The sequence below is a fragment of the Pygoscelis adeliae genome, unplaced genomic scaffold (genome assembly GCF_000699105.1).
Source record: "Pygoscelis adeliae isolate BGI_AS28 unplaced genomic scaffold, ASM69910v1 Scaffold167, whole genome shotgun sequence".
In the NCBI taxonomy this organism is placed as follows: Eukaryota; Metazoa; Chordata; class Aves; order Sphenisciformes; family Spheniscidae; genus Pygoscelis; species Pygoscelis adeliae.
Genome location: NW_008825428.1, coordinates 8,381,531 through 8,398,498, shown reverse-complemented (window position 1 = coordinate 8,398,498; position 16,968 = coordinate 8,381,531). Strand labels below are relative to the sequence as shown.

The 16,968-nt window shown below is 37.0% G+C and overlaps 1 protein-coding gene across 1 annotated transcript in view; it reads left to right on the top strand.

Moving 5' to 3' along the window:
• Positions 1-1,297: 1,297 nt before the first annotated feature.
• PALLD (palladin, cytoskeletal associated protein) overlaps positions 1,298-16,968 on the top strand; it is a 215,739-nt gene continuing 200,068 nt past the window's right edge. Inside the window, exons 1-2 of the mRNA XM_009330709.1 lie at positions 1,298-1,462; positions 4,457-5,503. Coding sequence (XP_009328984.1) covers positions 4,458-5,503 — 1,046 coding nt within the window. The 5' untranslated portion in view covers positions 1,298-1,462; position 4,457. The remainder of the gene's footprint in view (positions 1,463-4,456; positions 5,504-16,968) is intronic.

Below are 16,968 nucleotides of genomic sequence, written 5' to 3'. Positions count from 1 at the left end.
TTCTGTCACAACAGTGGGTCCGCTGCACTTCCATTGTTGCCAAGGAATAAACTTTAGTAAAAAAGGCAAGGCAATATCTAGAAGACCTTGAGCTAAGAACAAGTGCCAGCCCACAAAATGAATTCAAATCAGAGAGCAGATATAATGGACGCTGGCAGAAGGGGCGGAGGTCTATAACACCTATTTGGAGCTACAATTTCTCCTATCTACTTTAGAGAATAAGCTGTGATCTGGCGGAAAAAATCCTACCCACACATTGCTTTTATTTCTGGAAATTATGTGATAAAGTCTGTAGATTAAACCAGCAGTCTTCTTGTTTACTTCTTCCTTTCACTGAGTATCAAAGGCAATGATGTGCCTGAAAAGGCACAAGTGTGCCGTTGGAGAGAAAATTTTTCTTCCCTGAGACAAAATGCTCAGAGGAGTTCTTAATGAGGTGAAAGTACTTCCTTAGCAAAGCCAGTAAGGGAGAGTTGAGTGTGTTACTCATCACACTCTACAAGGCTATTGAAACCAGAAATGCATTTTGATTGTTTCAGTGTTAATACATGTGTCGGAGTTGTGGGGTCTTTTTAAAGCATATGTGTTTTCTGGGGATTTTGTGTGTCATTTCTGAGGAAGATACTTCTTTTCTGATGATAGGATTACTTCATTTGAGAGGTGAAAATTCAGTAGGTAAATTTATTTATACAGTGTAGTATATTATTACAGATTAATAATTATCTATTACTACAAAAAGATGTACCATTTCTGCTGATAATTCTAAAAAAGTTAAGGGTCTTTTCCAACCTAAATGATTCTATGATTCTATGTTTTTTTCTTTTCCTGGAAGATTTTAAGGTACACAAGGAAGCTATTAGTTTTAAACTACTTTTAGTAGAAAAAGCCAATTATTTTATTTATTGTCATAAAAATAGTTAATTTTGTTAAAAAAAATAAAAATCTGTTACGATAAAATGCTGTAGAAAGAAATTATTTTTCAAAAATTAACTTTCACACACTGTGTTTTCTGTGACCTGTGGAGGTAGGCCCTTTAATAATGAACAAAAATCACATCCTAAAATTCCAGAATAATATTTTAAAACAGCCTAAAATACTGTGTTAAATACAACAAAAATTGCTCATTTAAATGATTAAGTTCTCTGAATTTCTGAGTAGTAAGTGCACAGAACTTTGTCCCTCTTCCAGGCCTAACGTTGCTTCTACTGGAATTCCAGATAGCGGCAGTCTGCTGAAACATGAGTTCAGTTACCAAATATAGATGAGTGGGGTAAGAATTACATAGTCACAGAGGACAGATGTAACGCACAGGCCACAGTCTTGCCGATGCTTACTGAGGACCAAGCAATCTTTAGTGAATAGCTGGAGCAACTTTAAGCCTACTTAGATAAAGAAGGAAAAAGCAACTTTACCTGCTGTTAATTATACTTGACACTCTTCATATTGGCCTGTTCATTGTAAGGTCTGTTTTATATTTTCTGCTAAATTTAGTTATTGTACTTTGGGGAGTAATTTTGCAGCATTTCAAAATTCAGAGGAAAAACATGTGCCTTTTTTGTTTTAAAAAATCTTACTAGGTACATTTCTTCCTTCTTATTATTCCTTTGACCAGATTGGCTTTGGGTCTTTTTTTTTTAAGTAATAATTTTTCATTGGACAGATTCCGCAAATTCAGGATGCTTATACTTTTCTTGAAATGAGTCCTTTGATTTTTCTGTGGTTTTCCATATGTCATTATTTGTCTCTTGAATACCTTAATTTGATTAATTATTCAAATGTTTTCTGAGATTATTGTAATCCAGTACATTTTGAATTTACTATTTACCATATTATTCCTTAGAGCATCTATATTATTTTCTGAATAAATATTTAAACAGTGTGATATTAAAATGTGTGTTTACTTGTGAGTAATTTTAAAATATATAGCAAATAGGACCCCATAAATAGTTTATATGCAATAATGCTGGAAGTATAGCTAAACACTGATCTGCATGCAACATTGTATTTTATGTTTGTGTCTTTAAATGATATAGTATATGGCTTTGCAGGTTACCTAATGAGTAATGATGATGAAAACTGTTATAAATACATTGTAGTCTAACTTGGAGAAGCTAGAAATAGTGTTCGAAATTTCTAATTATGATCTTATATGCTACTTGATAGGGTTAGCGATACTTCACCTCCAGTTCGCTGTGGTTACAAGTTGCTCTAAAAGAATAGTGGTTTTATATACTACAGTGTGGCTGAAAAAAAGTCTTTATACTGGAAGCCTCTATTCAGCTGTCTAAAGCTAGACATATAAATCCATTTTTAGGCACTAGACCTTTCTTACCAAGAAGGCTGATCAGCATTAGAAATTGCCAATAACCAGCACGTGTTTAAATTGATCGACTTTATCTAAATATCCAGCTACAGATTGATTTACCTAAAGTTAGACATTGGGCTTTGAAAATTATGACATATGTAGCCATTATATTTTTCTAATGAGTGACAAAACAGCATAAAACTGAGTATTACGAGGCGATGTGCTAATCCATAACACATTCATTTTAATCATCATGTTGGGTGGCTAGCGATAGGTGAAACTGTCCTCCGACCCATAACCCATTGAAACACCAGAGCAGCTTCGTGTTGGAAGTCAGAGAAGTTTATCTGAGTATGTAATGTATCACTTTGAGATGTGAGCAAGCTAGGAACCAGTATGAATCAGATTTAAATAAAGGTATCATTTGAAGCACAGGTATTTATGCGTTATCTAAATAGTAAACTAGCACCTTTGTTCATTTGAATACAAAGTTTTAAAAAATAACTAAGATTAAGGAGGCAGAAACTCTCCAGGTTTAACCCTTGGTTCCCTGGCATTCGTCCAGTTTATGCCTTAACAGCTGAGCCTCTAGACCAACTGTTTGCTTGGCTTCTCAGGTTCATTCTTTAAAGCTGCTGTGTGGTAGTCAGTTATACTGTATATACTTTTTTAGATTTTGTTGACATGAGATTGGCATGGTTGCTAAATCTGTTGCCCTGTAAACACAGATAAAAGGAAAGAAAGGTGTAATCCCAGCAAAGAATAAGCCTATCACTGTATTCTATAAAAACATATATCAAATCCTAAAATGCTTTGGTTCCCTTATACTTCCTTTTATGTGTTGAGTTGTAATCTGTTGGCAAGACAAGCAGGCATATCAAGAGATGCATATGCCAGGCCAAGAATTCCAATAATCTATCAGTCAGTTAATGACTACATGCCGGGTAAGCCCTGGTGAAGTGACTAAAGGCAAGTGGAGCTTGCACAAGCTGATGTAAAATCCATCCGAGTGCATCTCATGACTGTCAAGCCACCTATCTATCAGTGGAGAAATACTTTGGACCATTAAGAGAAAATATTATATTTTTAAAAATCATGTGCAGAATTAATCTTATAGAAATTATCATAAGAAGAAGAGAATTTTCAAGGGTAATTAAAAACACTGATATTCAACTTAATTAAATGCTTTGCAGAAGCAGCAATTACTTTTAAGCTCAGATCACCCGCAATCTAGTGACCAGCAGGACAAATAAATTTCAATAAGGAGAGTTTCAGGCAGATCCTTCCCTAGCGGTTTCCCTGACGTCTTGCTGGCTTTACAGAGACAGAGAACGCTCATCCTCATTCTAAAATCGTGTGGGAAAACTGGAGATGTATAGATGCTTCTGTACTTTATGAAACTGGTACAGAATATACATTATACACTTACGTGGTACAGGATGATACATAGGTTGTGAAATCTATTTCTTTAGTGTTTTACTTTTAGCATGTGGTAGTTTGATATTCCACTTATCGGTGTTGAGAAAAGTGCTACTAAATTGTACTGAAAGGTAACAAGTTAAAAATGTTAACACAAGAAGTAAAATAATATTAAACACATTATCAACATTAAACAGAAAGGATAACTTGGAATTTCTAATCCAAACATCCTTGTGTAGATTCTTATAATGGTTTCAACTAGAACAGTGTGTTCCTCTTGGAATTTGATGGTTTAGTGTCTGGAAGGCAGTGTTATGGGAAAGAGAAAAGTAAATATATTCCCCAAATCATCATAAGCCTAAAACCAGAAAAAGTGTAATAGCATTGATGTGAAATAACAAATCAGATGTGAAATAACAAATCACTTAGATTGGTCCAGTGGAATTGAGCTTGTGATAGGCAATGTACAGACAAAGGATGTCTTCATAGTTCTGAAGGAAGATGCATGAGAAAAATTACTCCTAAGTGCTCTCATTTCCACCTATTTCCTCCAATTTGCAGTCCTGGCCCATTCTAATAGAAACCAAGGTTTATGGTATTTCATGCACAGTTGGATTCTGCTCTATTCCCAGTTTTGTATCTAGCTTATGGGAACCAGGATATAACACGGGGTTTTTTATTGACAAGTTTGTTTGGGTTTTTTTGTTAAGGAATTGCATTTGTGTCTTCCAGGATGCAAGATAGAAGCTGTGGCCAGGCATTGCCTCTTTCTTTAATGCTGAAGGAGGCTTACTGTGCAGAGAGAGGCACCAATAGGGGATATCCTGAAAATATGTCAGAAGCTTCATCCTGCCATGACTTTTTCTATGATTCCCTATCAGACATACAGAATGGGGAATTTTCAAATGAACTTTCTGCCTTCCTTACCCAGGAAGAGATATGTAAGAGCCTTGACATAGCTCGGGAAGCCATTGCCAATTCCATGACGGAGGATCAGAATGCAGCACCAGACCTGACTCATTATTTCAACACCTCTCTTTCTAGCACTTCAGAAAATCCTTCTTTCAGGGATACCAAGCTGCACGAGCAAGATGCTTTACGGGGGCCTCAAGCAAGCAGTCTGACTTCATCCGCTGCAAGTCACATTCTCCCAGGGAATCAGAAAGAGCAATCCACCGCACCTCAAACAGCAAGTAGTTTTGTCACAGTTTCCAGGAAGCAAGCAAGCCCCTCCCCTTTGCTAACTGCTAGTCCCAGCTTCATTAGAAGCCTGAAGCATCTGGAGAAAGATGGTCCAGGTGTGCCTAAGACAAGCCCAAAGCCCGAATCGGCATCCCAGGGAGAAGTTCCTTTCAGGAACAAGCTGTGTGACAAAGCTGCCACATTCATAGAGGAACTGTCATCTATATTTAGACAGGCAGCGAAGACAAGAGGCCGAAGTCCTGATGGGGATTCTTCTTCTCCAGACAGTGGATACCTGTCTCCTAAAAAGAAACAACCAGCTGCAAGTACTTCAGTGAACCAGGAGTCTGACAAGCCACATCAAGAGACTGAGCCTGAGGCAAAATTATCTGGGATTGATCTGAATGGAGAACACTTTTCTGAAAGGGAGAGCATCACTCAGAGCAAAATGGTCCTTTGCCACCCCTTCATCAACATGGAAGAGAACCAATCTTCACCACCTCAATTCACTCAGAAGCTCCGGAGCCAGGAAGTTGCTGAAGGAAACAAAGTATTGCTGGAATGCAGAGTTGCTGGCAACCCAGTCCCTGATGTCAGGTAAGTGCATGCCTTTTAACTAAGTTACTGGATACCATCATGTTCTAATTGTGGAAGATACCTAAGGACAGGTATCACAGTGGACCTGCTTAGAGGTAGTCACATAAGAACAGTGGATCATGCAGTGGTTAGTAAGCACATGGAATAACAGATTCTGACCTCTTTAGTTCTCTTGGAGTGTTTCATTGTTTTCTGCTTGCGAAATGAAGTTCTGCTTGATTCAAGAGCCACATGGCAAAATTAGAAACAGAATTGGCTCTAACAACATTCTGTGTGACTGTTAACCTCATTAATCTAGGTAAAAGAATTCACAATTTGCCCCTGAAGAGCATGTATCAGGCAGCTGATACAGTTTTTACTGTCAATTAATAAGAATGTCTCCAAGCCCCATGCCAATGGGATTTGGGGTCTATACTATGAGATAACCCAGATCTAGCCAAATATTGTCTTGTGTAAGACATTTCCAGAAGACATTATTCCTCATTTCAAAACTTCTTTTGATACTTTGTAGTGAAATTTATGTGCATTTGCTTTTGTTCGATGACAAAACATAAAAGTAATGGCTGTGTAAGTTTGTTTGTTTTAGGTTCTTTATTGACATGTATTTATAGCAGTTATAAAAGCTGCATTTGCAGTATCAGTGAGGGCTAAATAACTCATAATACTTTCCACTCTCTTCCTTTCCTTTTAAAGCTAATAGAAATTAAGGTCAACCAGCACTGCACAGGCAGTGTTTGCCTCTTCAGAGGTCTGAGCCTTAATGCTAATATGATTGCTTAAACACACAGAGGTAGATTAATAGTTCCTCACAACCTATTCTGGTTTCAAGTCAACTGAGCATATTTGATATTCTCAAAGGAAAATTTTGTCCAAAAAGTTCTATTTGGACAGGATAGAATTTGTAGTTCCCCATTCAGAACTTCCTGTAAGGTTCTTTAGTCACATCTGAAGACTACATAATTCTTTTAAAGTTCTCAACGTTTCCTTAAAGGAACGTGGCAATCACTTCCCTGTAATACTTGTGCTTTAAATTTCTTCCTATCTTTTGCTGTGAAGTCATTCAACACTTTGAAATTACTAATACTTTGCATTAAGTTACCCCTGATTGCTTGCAGATAGTCACATGTATAGGCCTTGCAACTATGCAAACTTTAGGAATTCATATCCATCACTAAATAGTGTCTTCATACATACCATAATTGAACTTCTCCTTTGAAATCAGTCCTTAACATATTTTTAAAATCTGTACCTTTTGGTACAGGTTTGCAGAGGGAATAAACAGAGCTGTCAGTTTGAAGATTTTAGATCTTTGTCAACAAGATTAAAAAAGTACAGCTTTGAAAAGTCATGTTGTGGCTACGTGTGCTTGTATATCCAAGGTGAGAAGTTTCTCTGGAGATATTTTCTACAAAGTGTCTTGTTTATGACTGTTGAAGACAACAGCATTGCCTTTATCCTTCTCTGAGTCTTCAGTGAAAATGTATCCCAGACAAGCTGAATATTGAGACACTGAAATTTTTACAGGGTCAAAAGATCATTTATAGAGACATCAAGTGTGTTCAGTTGTTCTTGTATACAAAGTGGAAAAATTTGTACCTCAACACATTGAGTACACTGGTTATGTACTCAAGCTTAGATTGTCCTACAATCTGAAGCCAACTGATCTTCTAAACCAGGACAAGCTAAGTATGCTAAACAAAGGAATTACATCATGAGCCTTGCCAACAGGTCAGGAAGCTTACCCCAAAAATACTTCAGACTAAACACTTCATTATTAGCTTGTTATAATAGGTGAGGTGAATCCCACCCATACTCCCATCTCTGTGCCAATGGATGGCACAGGGAGAAAGAGTTGCTCTGCCACTCATATCCACAGGTAATGCAACTAGAAGAAAAAAAATGTAAACTGTCTGTCTTACAGGTGAGAATTCACAGTGATACATATTGCCTCAAAGGAACTTAGTTTTCCTATTATTTCGATTTTGATAACATCCATATTTCTGTAACTTAAACAGCAAACTTTGTAATAAAGTTTTTTGCTAAGAAAGCAAGAGACAAAGTTTTTTTTTTTATAGGGTACTACTTATCAAGTCATTAATAAGAGTATTAAGGTACTGAGAGTCAGTCTGTAGACAATACTGTTTAACTACAATGAAACACTGTTTCTGTTGGCTTGAATGGTTTTACCACCATCAGTATATTACACTTTAACATATATTTCAGTCCTACTGAGTTACAAAATCTATTTTGCGGGGTGAAAATGATCTTAGAATAGGCAGCACATAGGCATGGAGGATCTCTAAAAACAGAATTACTAAACATCCACTACATAGAGCCTACGGTCAACAGGCGTTTACTTTCATAACACAGCAAAAAAACCTCACTGGTGCCATCAGACTCACATACTCTATATTTCCTGCCATTGGTACAAGTACAGTTCTGTTCAGAACCGATTAGAAGTTGTTGATTTCTTTTATGAAATACAGCATAGACAGTTTAGATGAGTTTGACAGCAAAACCGAGGTTGCAGAGTTTGAATAGCAAAGATGCGCTGTTGTAATGCTTCAGTATCTTGTTGCTCTTATTTTATCTGGCAGAACATCAGTCTTTACTTCAGTGATATGACTCCAGAACTGTACATAAATATCAACTGAACTAGGAAGTTGTGTACAAGCTGTGGAGCTTTTTTTGCTTAGGTCTTTTACATCATTGTATTCGTTTCAGAGGCTGCTGATATCAAGATGTTTACAAGAAATCTAGAAAAAAGCTTTATGTTCTTTAAGTTTCAATGTAAACTCTGCTTTTCTGAATCTTAACTCTTGCAGAATCATTAAATGAGAAGGCAAGTCTTAATCACTGAGCAGAATGAAACATGAGAAACACTGCTGACATAATAGTAGATGATTTTAAAATCAAGTATACTTTCAAGTAATCTCATCAGTATCAATTAATTTGTAACTTTTGGTTTATTTCCCTTTCTGAAACCCATAATTGTGCTATGTTAGTAGTCTGCAGATACAACCATTGCTGAATCGCAGCAAATATGCTTCATGCCAACTTCTCAGTCTCTTGCAAAGCTCCTTGGCAGTCATTTTAATGCACTTGCATGGTCCACCCTCGAATTGGTTTTATTTAATAATTATCAATAATTTACCATCTGGCAACAGCACACACATTTGTGAATATACTTAAAGAAAACATATTACTTACTAACAAAAAATTACTTACAAAAAATTACCTCCATTTCATTGTGGATCTTCAAGAAAGGAAAAATACGGCAGCTGTACCTCAAAAACTACTCACTTGGAAGTCAATACAACTTTGCACAGTGACCTTTCTGTAATGACGCCGACTTGGCTGAAGAGGTCACTCGCACACAGCACGGGCAGGGTTCTCGCAGGCTGGATTTCTTCTGGGGGCCGAGCCGCACAAGGGGGAAGTATAGAGCCCTTTAGCTATTGAGCGCTGTCGCGGAGCCTATAGAGCAAAAGCCAAAACTCATTCAGTGGTTAAGAGACTGTGCTAATCGTGTAAGGACACAGCAAACACTTGCGTTCTGTTTGGATGAGACTCCAAAGTCCTATCCCTGAATCTTGGGGAAAGGAGGGGGTTCTTTCCTTTAGAAGATAAGAAAGCATGCAGAAAAATTTGTGGTGGATTCTAGACTGTAACAACATGTCTAGGAACATCTAAACAGTTACATAATATCACCTATGTACATCACTTCCCCTCTTTCTGGAGCTGAAAGGGAGTGTGGTATATCCTGAATATCCAGTAAATAGCTAATATGCTGCAGTGGAAAAAGACAAGCCTATTTAAAACCACTGATGTATTGCAGAGCAAGTGAAGAATGCTTGCTGTTTGTGCTGCTTTCAGGAACATTTCTGTAAATTTGAGTTTTATATGGTTAAAAAAAGAAAAAAAAAAAGCGAAACACCAGTGATACAATGCTAGTTGACCATTCTCTTGTACTTTGGTAATCTAGTTTTCTAAAGCACTGTACTTAGACAACTGTTTCATTAGACTGAATTTCTGATTTGTAATACCTTTGAAAAAAATCTTTGGTGCATAATCATATGAATTGGAAAGATTTAAATACCTACTGTTTTCTGAAGAATCTGGCCGGTGGAAAAAAGGTGTAAAAGATATTAAATGTTTTGTGAAAACTGCTGAATAGGTAGAAGACAGAAATGGATATTAATGTTATTGCCAAAAGAAGGGCTATAGAACAAGCTGAACAGTTACCTGGTCTGTGAAGCATAAGAGCCAGCCACTTAGCACATGCAAAACTTACTGAACAGGAGATGCAGATAGGGGCATGAGCCAGGATTACCACGGTCTGTACATTTGCACATAGCAATAAAATCTGCAGAAATGAAATCAGTTGTTCTGATTTTTCCCAGAAAAGCCAGTTTCAATAACATAGCCACTGCAAATAATATTATTTGAACTCTGTGTGGCAAGTGCGATAAAAGTAGAGAGCAATTAGGGTTTTCATTTTTTGTCTCAGCTGGAAAGAAAATAACCAGAAGCCATAGTTCCTAAAGTCATGATGAAATAACAATAGTTTAACGGTGACAAGAAAAGCACTGACTAAATTGTTTTTTTTTCCCAGCACCCAAGAAGTTGTCCAGCCTAGTAATAAGCACAGCTGATATTTAGGCAGAATCAAGCACTGGTGGCCATGAGTTCATCCAAGTGATCTACAGCAGAGCAAAAGGCCTTCAAAAGAAACTACTTAGGTATTTCTGAGTGTTTAGCATGTTATTGTTTTTCTATGCATCTCATTTTATTCTGGATCCCAATAATCTTTATAACTGGCCTTCTTCCCTTTTCATAGCTTTTTTGGAGCTAAACTTTCCAAAGTCCTCAAGCTATCCAAATGGGAGCTAGAATCCTGCCTTAACCTGCTACTCTTCTTATAAGGCTAAGGATAACAAGGTTGCAGAATCTTATTATAAGCAAAGAAACCATCAAATGTAGTGTAAGGACAAGGTTTATATTTGAAGGTTATGTGACTAAGAAGGCCTCTTAAAATTTAAGTTCCTTGGATGTTCATAGCTGTATCATATAGAAAGTAAAAACTGTAAGTATTATGGTTTGAGTGACAAAACTTGACCAAAGTAACTTTGTTCTACAAGAGTTAAATAAGTAAACTTTGACAGAAGGACTTATAACTAGAATGTTAGGGTTGAATCCCAAAAGAAAACAATCAGTTAAATTTCAAGAACCATGACGTTTCCTCAAAATTCAATGCCTAACTTGCTATTTCTACTAGCAGAAAAGTAGATATCTAACAACAAAAATTTTGTCACTGGTCAGAACAATTTTAACATTGCTCAACAACCTGGATTTCAACCTAAGACCTAGCAAAGCATTGGGTATTTTGAGAAGGTCTAGGGTATGTGTCTTCTAAAGAAGGTCTAAAGCATATAAAATATAAATTGAAAGAGAAATTTTCTATATTACTCTCAAAACCATTGTATCAGTCAGTAGCTCTGCTTCAGAGTGCATCAGCAGTGTAGTACTTAAAATACCCAAGTTAGCACTGAGCTAGTGAAAGCAAATCCCTGCTGGGACTGACTTAGAGCTCTTCAGCATTTGCCTTACTACCTGAATATTTAATTACTTCTGAGATCTGCCCTGAGCTGTAAGCTATGATTAAAGTATTTACAGATATTCACCCAAATTCTGTAGCACAACAGGTATTGAAATGTTTTGTGCAAAGTATATTCTCTTCCTTCTCCAACAGCAAATTGAAAAAAAAAAAAAAAGCACTTTCCGCATACTACATGGCAAGAACAGGGCTTCTTTGCTTTAAGGAATCTATTTGCTCTCATTATAATCCTTTTCTTCTCACAAGTGTTGTTTATCTAAATTTCACTGTAACAAGTACCCAAAATCCCCACCTAGAAACATTACTTGCATGTAATCCAGAACTGTTCTTAGAAAATACAGAAACAAATGCAAAGTACAATACTTAAATTTATAGTAAAACTCAAGCTACCTTGAATTCTACAACTTCACAAAACTTACCCAGTTTTACAGCCTTTAAAAGCTTTGAAGTCTAAAAACATGCAATAAACTGTCTCCACCGAAGTCTTCCTATAATAAAGGGCCTGATCCCCCAGTACTCTAATCAGGCACAGCTGCAAAGAACATTGGAAATCAGATTAAGTAATGCTTAACACAGATCTACACAGCCACGTGGAAATCCAGGTGTACAGGACAATAGTGACTGAACTACCTAGACAGCAGTTGGTAGGTTTTTAAGTCTTGGGAATGTAAAGGGTGTCACAGATATAGTTTCTGCTTCTTTACTAGGCTTGATTTCAGGTGGGAAAACTGGTTTAGAGGTAGCATTTAGGTTTTTTTCTTAGTCTCTCATTGTGTAAATTTTGTAGTTGTAATGAAACACTAGTGCCTTGGTAGGAGATACAGTTCTATTATGGCAAGGCTTTAATACTAGTTATTTTTTATAAAGTATGAGTGCTATTTATGTATGTGTGTTAATAGAACATATTTCACAACATATTTGACAATCCTAGGTATCCTTCGTTTAAAAAAATCTGTTTCTTCTCACTGTTTTGTATAAGCTCTTTAATAATAATCTTCAGAACTGTTACTTTTCCGTTTGTAAAATCTTAACTATTCAGGTTAGAGTTTAGAACCAGGTGGTTCAGGTCCTGCTTTTCAAATATTTTCATAAGCTTAAATACATACTTGTGTTATTCAAGATGAAAACTTTAGTGAAGCTATTTTATGATGAACTTGTTTAAAGTATTTGTTAATTCCATTCTTGTTTGCTAGCCCGAGAACTAAACTTGCTTCTGAACAATGAGATGCTTAATGTGTCTTAATAACAGACTTTACTAGACTATAAGCACTATGGTAGCTACAGTGATTGCAGAAACACTTTATAAAAGATTAAAAGGATTAGTATGTGTTCTATGTGGCAGGAGAGGGCTCTTGTGACTTGAAAATCATTAACAGCCACATCTATTATTCTTATACCGTAAAAATCAAATATTTTATTGAGGTTTAATGTGATTCTCACACTATTTCCTATATGTGTGCTTTAAAATGAAGCTCAGTAGTTTTTGAGAGAGGACAGCATTAGGCAACAATTCTGTTGCAGAAACTGAAGTACTACTTTGTTCCAGAGATAGTATTGACTATACAAATGGTGTATTTCTGAATTTTTGCAATTTTTATTATTGAGAATTGTCATTTAAACTTGCCAAAATTCATTATTAATACTGTAATTATAGCAAAGTGCCTCTCCTCTTTCTTTTTTTTAAACACATCCATCTCCTCATGTGTTTCTCTAATACTTATTATTCAGGTATTGATAGTTTTAGGATAAAGTGATATTTTTCACTTTAACTCAAATAAATTCATATACAAAGTATTTTAACGACCTTTAAGCACAGCAATTCTATCATGTTTCACTTTTTCCTTTGGTCTGTTGGTCTACTGGGTTTTCTGGTTTTTGTGTGTATTTGTGATGGTTTTACTTTACTTTAGTTTATTACTGTATTGGGTTTGCATGGCAAGGTTTTGGTAGTGGGGGGGCTACAGGGGTGGCTTCTGTAAGAAGCTGTTAGAAGCTTCCCCTGTGTCTGATAGAGCCAATGCCAGCCGGCTCCAAGACGGACCCGCTGCTGGCCAAGGCCGAGCCCATCAGCAAGAGTGGTAGCGTCTCAGCAATAACATATTTAAGAAGGGGGAAAAGTTCCTGCACAACAGCAATTGCAGCCGGAGGGAGGAGTGAGAATGTGTGAGAGAAACCACTCTGCAGACACCAAGGTCAGTGAAGAAGGAGGGGGAGGAGGTGCTCCAGGCGCCAGAGCAGAGATTCCCCTGCAGCCCATGGTGAAGACCATGGTGAGGCAGGCTGTCCCCCTGCAGCCCATGGAGGTTAATGGTGGAGCAGATATCCACCTGCAGCCTGTGGAGGACCCCATAGCAGAGCAGGTGGATGCATCCGAAGGAGGCTGTGACCCTGTGGGAAGCCCGCACTGTAGCAGGCTCCTGGCAGGACCTGTGGCCCTGTGGAGAGAGGAGCCTATGCTGGAGCAGGTTTGCTGGCAGGACTTGTGACCCCATGGAAAGGACCCACGCTGGAGCAGTCTGTTCCTGAACGACTGCACCCTGTGGAAGCAGTTCATGAAGAACTGCAGCCCGTGGGAAGGACTCACGTTGGAGAAGTTCGTGGAGGACTGTCTCCCGTGGGAGGGACCCCATGCTGGAGCAGGGGAAGAGTGTCAGGAGTCCTCCCCCTGAGGAGGAAGGAGCGGTAGAGACAATGTGTGATGAACTGACCACAACCCCCATTCCCTGTCCCCCTGCGCTGCTTGGGGGGGAGGAGGTAGAGAAAATCAGGAGTGAAGTTAAGCCTGGGAAGAAGGGAGGGGTGGGGGGAAGGTGTTTTTAGGATTTGGTTTTTATTTCTTATTATCCTACTCTGATTTGATTGGTAATAAATTAAGTTAATTTTCCCCAAGTTGAGTCTGTTTTGTCAGTGATGGTAATTGGTGAGTGACCTCTCCCTGTCCTTATCTCGACCCACGAGCCTTTCATTATATTTCCTCTGCCCTGTCCAGCTGAGGAGGGGAGTGGTATATAACAGCTTTGGTGGGCACCCGGCATCCAGCCAGGGTCAACCCACCACAATTACCAAATGCAATATTTTACAGTAAGAATCGATCTAAAACAATTCCCTAACTTATACAACAGTCTCTATTCCATTAATTCACAGTGTTGTTATAATTGTTTATTGTTATTAATTGGTTATTAAAGAAATAGTGGTTCTTTTTTATTATGCAACCTTTCGTAAACAAGAAGTGTTTCCAGAATATTTTGTATTTATTTCCTAAGGGAGATAGTTTGTGGAGTTAGTTGTTAAACTGCTCCCAAATATAAACCTTTTTCTTGTATTCTCCCTGTAGTCCAACTGGTTTTCTTTATGAAACTGTTTTGCCCAATAAATGTACTTTTATACAGGAATCTACAATAGTCTTCTACTAATCATTTCAGAGTAGAATCCCGCTAATCTTTCTTCTTATTAGTCTTCTGCAAAGAGAGAGTACTTGTTCAGAATGGAGGAAGTTTCTTGCACCTAAGGAGTTCCTTGGGTCAAAAAAGTTATCTTTGTAGATTTGGATGTTTTCCTGTGTATAGAGCATTGAAGATCACCTGAAAGCATAAACAGCATGAGTGTATTATAATACATGTATTATATACATTATACATATGTATAATACATATTGCTGAGTGTAAATAGAAAAATGTTTTTAGCCATTTTAATATGGTAGTACATTCATTTCAGAAATCTGTTCAGCAGTAATGTGTTGTCATTTAGCATTGTATTTGCATTCAAATTAAGATACAATATCTATAGGTATGAAAATGATATGACATCCTCAATATTTTTCTGTCACAATAATATTTTTTTTCTTACTCTTCCTTATGTCAGTAATCTCTTCTTTACTTTTGCTTTTTTTTTCCTTCATTTACAAGTCAAAATAATAGCTATTTGCAGTCTTGACCTTGTTATTCTTTTAGCCCTTCTTCCCTTCTCATTTTTTTCCTTTTAGACTTGTGGTTTGTTGGACCACGCTATGCCATTCTTCTGTCTTGATTGTTGTTTGTTTGCTTTCGCTAATTTGAGATAAGGCCTGTCCATCTCCAGGCATCCCTGGAGTTTCAGTTGCCTTCGGAGCAGATCTGGAATGTAACGTTGAAAGTCACCTCAGTGACTTGTGAAACTGCTTCTGTTTATCTTAGAAAAGTGTTCTGGACTAGTGGGCTTTATTGGGGAAGCAAGGGTTTATACCCTAGCACAAATGGTTAAGCTATTGCAGTGGCTGCCTGTAGTAATTTGTGGCCTGCAGGTTTTAGGTAGATAACATGCATCTTTCAAATATTTTCTTTTCCATTCTCCATTCATTTTGTGGCAATGAAAGCCCACACTGTCAGGATTTTCTGCATCTGGGGGAAAACATACAGTGGAGTTAAGGCCTGTTTAAATCATGTACCCATCTGCTTTAAAAATAGTGTGGCATATCTGAGAAATGCTAGTAGTCCATCAGTTTTCTTAACTCGTAAGTAATACTCCTTTTACCTTAGAACCACAGGGATGTTGGAAAGAGGATTTTTATTATTGGTTATCATGCTACTTAAGAACAGCATTTAGGAGACTCTTGTAGTAGATGATAACCAAATGTTCTGTTTGCATAGGGTTTTTTTTGTCTTGCTTTATTGTCTAAAACTATAGAGTACAGTCTTTAAAATGGGTATCTGGAGAGCCAGGCTCTTTCCTAGGTGAAATGATCTTTACAAAATCCAGACTGTGATAACAGGATAATTTATGAAAGTCTATAAAATAAACAGATTGCTAATTCAAGCATAACTTAGGCTGAGAAGTCCACTGATGTTACAGAAAGAATATTCAAAGATCTAAAATGGAGAATGTGTGGGTGTGTTTGGGGGGTGTGTGGGGTGGCTGGAGGGGACATGGACTGCTTGCTTGTTTTTTGTAAAAGCCCCAAGGAGGAGCTATCGATCCTGGACACTGGGGTTATTCTTACGTTTCATTTATTTCTTGTCTCTGTAGAATAGTTTTGACTACATGATGCATGCATTTCCTCATCTTTGTTATACAGGCTATGTGCATCACCAGGCTCTCTTTCTTCAGAGCTGTAAGTTTAGTATTTTTCATGAACACTGAAATATCTTTTGTAGTTTTTGTTTTAGAAAATTGCATACTTTGGTTTTGGTTTTTCATCCTGAAAATAGGAAGAATAAAGCCTGTTAGGTGCATGAAGATGGATGTTATAAGAGGCAATTGTAAAAACAATGGAATAGTTGTTAAAACTAGGACTGCTCTTTCAAATTGGATTTAGGAAGAGAATTCCAGCTCAGTTATTTTATTTTTCTCTGTCTATTTGTGAATACCAATGTCTCTGTCTTGGTGTATTTCTGATTACATTACTGAAAGTTTAAAAGAATCTCAGTTCACATCTTTATTCTTTTGTTCTGCTTTGTCTGCCTCTCAGTAAAAGAATGCAGATCTAAAGTTCCTTGCTAATGCTCCATAAATAAATAATGTATTAACTAGTATTTATAAAAAGACTCAAAGATTAGATGAAAATGTTATCAAAGGACATTTTAAACTGATTCTATGCTTGATGGCTAATGTGAAAAGCTTAAAATAAAATTAATAAAAATCACTCTTCTAAAATAAGATAAATGGTGCTGCTATCTGCATAATGAAAATATATATATAAAGAACTTTTGCCTTTTATTTACATAGGAATTGAATGAGACTTGGATGAACTCTAAAATAACAAGACACCACGTCTTCAGAAAGCTTTTTGACTACACTGGCTTTGTCCATGTTAAACATTTTTAGTTTAAAAACTAGGCTTAATTGAAGTAGTTTTAAAATATAGGTTTCCAAC